The sequence below is a fragment of the Pteropus vampyrus genome, unplaced genomic scaffold (assembly GCF_000151845.1).
Source record: "Pteropus vampyrus isolate Shadow unplaced genomic scaffold, Pvam_2.0 Scaffold183, whole genome shotgun sequence".
Classification (NCBI taxonomy): domain Eukaryota; kingdom Metazoa; phylum Chordata; class Mammalia; order Chiroptera; family Pteropodidae; genus Pteropus; species Pteropus vampyrus.
Genome location: NW_011888964.1, coordinates 1,030,876 through 1,033,350, shown reverse-complemented (window position 1 = coordinate 1,033,350; position 2,475 = coordinate 1,030,876). Strand labels below are relative to the sequence as shown.

The window sequence follows — 2,475 nt, the reverse complement described above, 5'->3', positions numbered from 1 at the left end:
GAGGACGTGTGCGGGAGTGATACGTAATGCGGGTTCAGACTGGATCGTCGCCGTGACACGCAGACAGTCAGGAAATCGGGTAGAGTTCGGGGCGCTCTGTGTGTTGGGGGTTGCCTTAGCTGGGAGAGGCAGAGAGGCTTTTTGAAGATGATGGACCCAGAGAGGAGGAGGGGACAGGTGGAGATGGTGGAGGAGGAGCTTCCAGGCAGGTGTCCTGCAAGGGGACTAGGGGACAAGCCTGGTCAGTGCGAGACAGAGAAAGGCGAGAACGGGGGGCGGGGCTGGGGACACGGCACGGAGCTGGGCTTTTATTCTGGGTGTGACAGAAGGCCACTGCAGGGCTTCTCAGCCACGAGAGACGTGATGTAGTCCACACTTTACAAGACCATCCTGTGTGTTGGGCGGAGTGTAGACCAACAGTGGAGGGCCAGCAGTGGCTGCCGGGGCACCGGTTAGGAGCCGGTTACTCCCAGCTGTGCAAAAGATGACCGTGGCCGGGCTGGGGAGGGCCATGGCGGCAGTGGAATGCTCGGTTGTGGGCGGCCATGGGCGGGCACAGCAACTGCTGGACTGGCATCTCAGACTGCAGTGCAGGACAGAGGTCTGGGACAGTCACCAGCCTACAGATTCTGTAGTGTGTGATGAATCCCCTAGGAATCAGGGGGGCAGGGAGAGGAGCCTGAAGCAGAATGTCTGGGTATCCAGCCAGGGGTCATGGCCTGGGGGCTGAACAGGAGCCAGCAGAGGGACGTAGTAAGAGGGCCTCGGGGCACAGCAGGAAGCTGGGCGGGTGAGAGGGTCGTGGAGGCCTGAGGACCAGGATGCTCAGTGGGGTGGTACCTGTGCCCAGGGAGAGTTTGAAACTTGAGGGGCTTTTAAAAAACTTCTATAATCATGTCTGAGCATTCACAGTGTGAAATATATGTTAGTTTACGAAGCGGCACATTCCATTTATCCTATCAGCCAAAGGAATTATGTTACTCATCTCATTTGTCTCTGGCACCTAAAATAAGAAGACTATATAGTCATCTCTAGGTCTTGGGGAATTGGTTCCAGGACCCCCATGGATGCCAAAATTTACAGATGCTGAAGACCCTTATATAAAATGGCATAATATTTGCACATAACCTGTGTATGTTCTCCTATACACTTTAAATCATCTCTAGATTACTCATAATAACTAATACAATGTAAATGCAGTATAAATAGTTGTATTAATTAGGGGATAATGACAAGGAAAAAAAAAGCCTGTTCACGCTCAGCACAGACGCAACTATCGTAGGCCTAACCACACAGCACACGTCAGCAACAGCGTAACTTTTTTCTGAGTATTTTCAGTCCTTCAATTTGAGGCCTTTGAATGGGAAGCAGAAACGTTGCTACAAATGCTTCTCTTCACCTCTGTGCTTTCAGGCGGTCTGAAGTGCCCTGTCTGCAGCTTCGTATATGGCACCAAATGGGAGTTCAACAGGCACTTGAAGAACAAGCATGGCCTGAAGTTGGTGGAAAACGAAGGCGAGCCCAAGTGGGAGGTAACTGTGTAGAGTATGGCACTGACCTTGACATTTCTAAATACAAACGCAGACCAGACGAGCCCAGGGGCCGGCTCTGGTCCTCAGAGCACCGGGGTTTCTGGCAGGGAACCTGGGAACTCTTTTCAAAGCACGTCTCAGGTCGGAGGGTGTGAGTGGGCGAGGTCTGCCAGGCGTGTCATCTCTGACTCTGAGTCGTCTCGTGAGTGTCCGCACTGGTCTCACTGACATTTTCACTTGTTATTCACAAATCTGGAGTTTCAGATACCGACTCTGAAAGAAGCACGCAAGGCAAGGAGCAGGTCGACAGTCCTTGCCCGCAGCACAGGGAAGGGCCCCGTTCTCCATTCAGGGCCCGACTCTCCCCCCACCGAAGGCACGTGCTCCCACCTGCCATCTCGGTTCTTCCCGCAGGTGCGGGGGCCAGTCGCCCAGCCGAACGCACACGTGCACTGTGAGAGCCAGTAGCCGTCTCTCAGATGCAGGGGGATTGCTCCTGTGGACTAGCTGCGGTTTGCCCAGGCTAGGGCGTCTCAGGCTCAGCACTGCCGGAATTGTGGCCTGGAGGAATCCTTCCTGGAGAGGCCTGTCCTTTGCATTTTAGGGAGTTTAGTAGCATCATTGACCCCTGCCTACCAGATAGTGTCCCCAGTTGTGAAAACCAGAAATAACACAGACATTGCCAGTGTCCTCCAGGAGCTGAAATCACCCCCAGCTGAGAACCACTTACCTGAGGATGATCTGAGCCATCAGGGCATCCGGTGGTTAAGGATGAGGGCTTTGAAACAAATCCAAAAGTACGTGCAAAAATAGTACATCATGACAATGCATGGATTATTCCAGAATGCAAGGGAAAGGTGGTTCAGTAGGAATAAAGGACACGTTAACATCACTCATCACAATAATATACTAGGGAGAAAAATGAGGTGATCATCTTCATAGA

The 2,475-nt window shown here is 52.5% G+C and overlaps 1 protein-coding gene across 1 annotated transcript in view; it reads left to right on the top strand.

The window, feature by feature from the left end:
• The window catches only part of ZFAT (zinc finger and AT-hook domain containing), a 110,173-nt gene that overhangs the window by 84,832 nt on the left and 22,866 nt on the right, over positions 1–2,475 (top strand). Inside the window, exons 14-15 of the mRNA XM_023537224.1 lie at positions 1,439–1,532; positions 1,947–1,986. Coding sequence (XP_023392992.1) covers positions 1,439–1,532; positions 1,947–1,986 — 134 coding nt within the window. The remainder of the gene's footprint in view (positions 1–1,438; positions 1,533–1,946; positions 1,987–2,475) is intronic.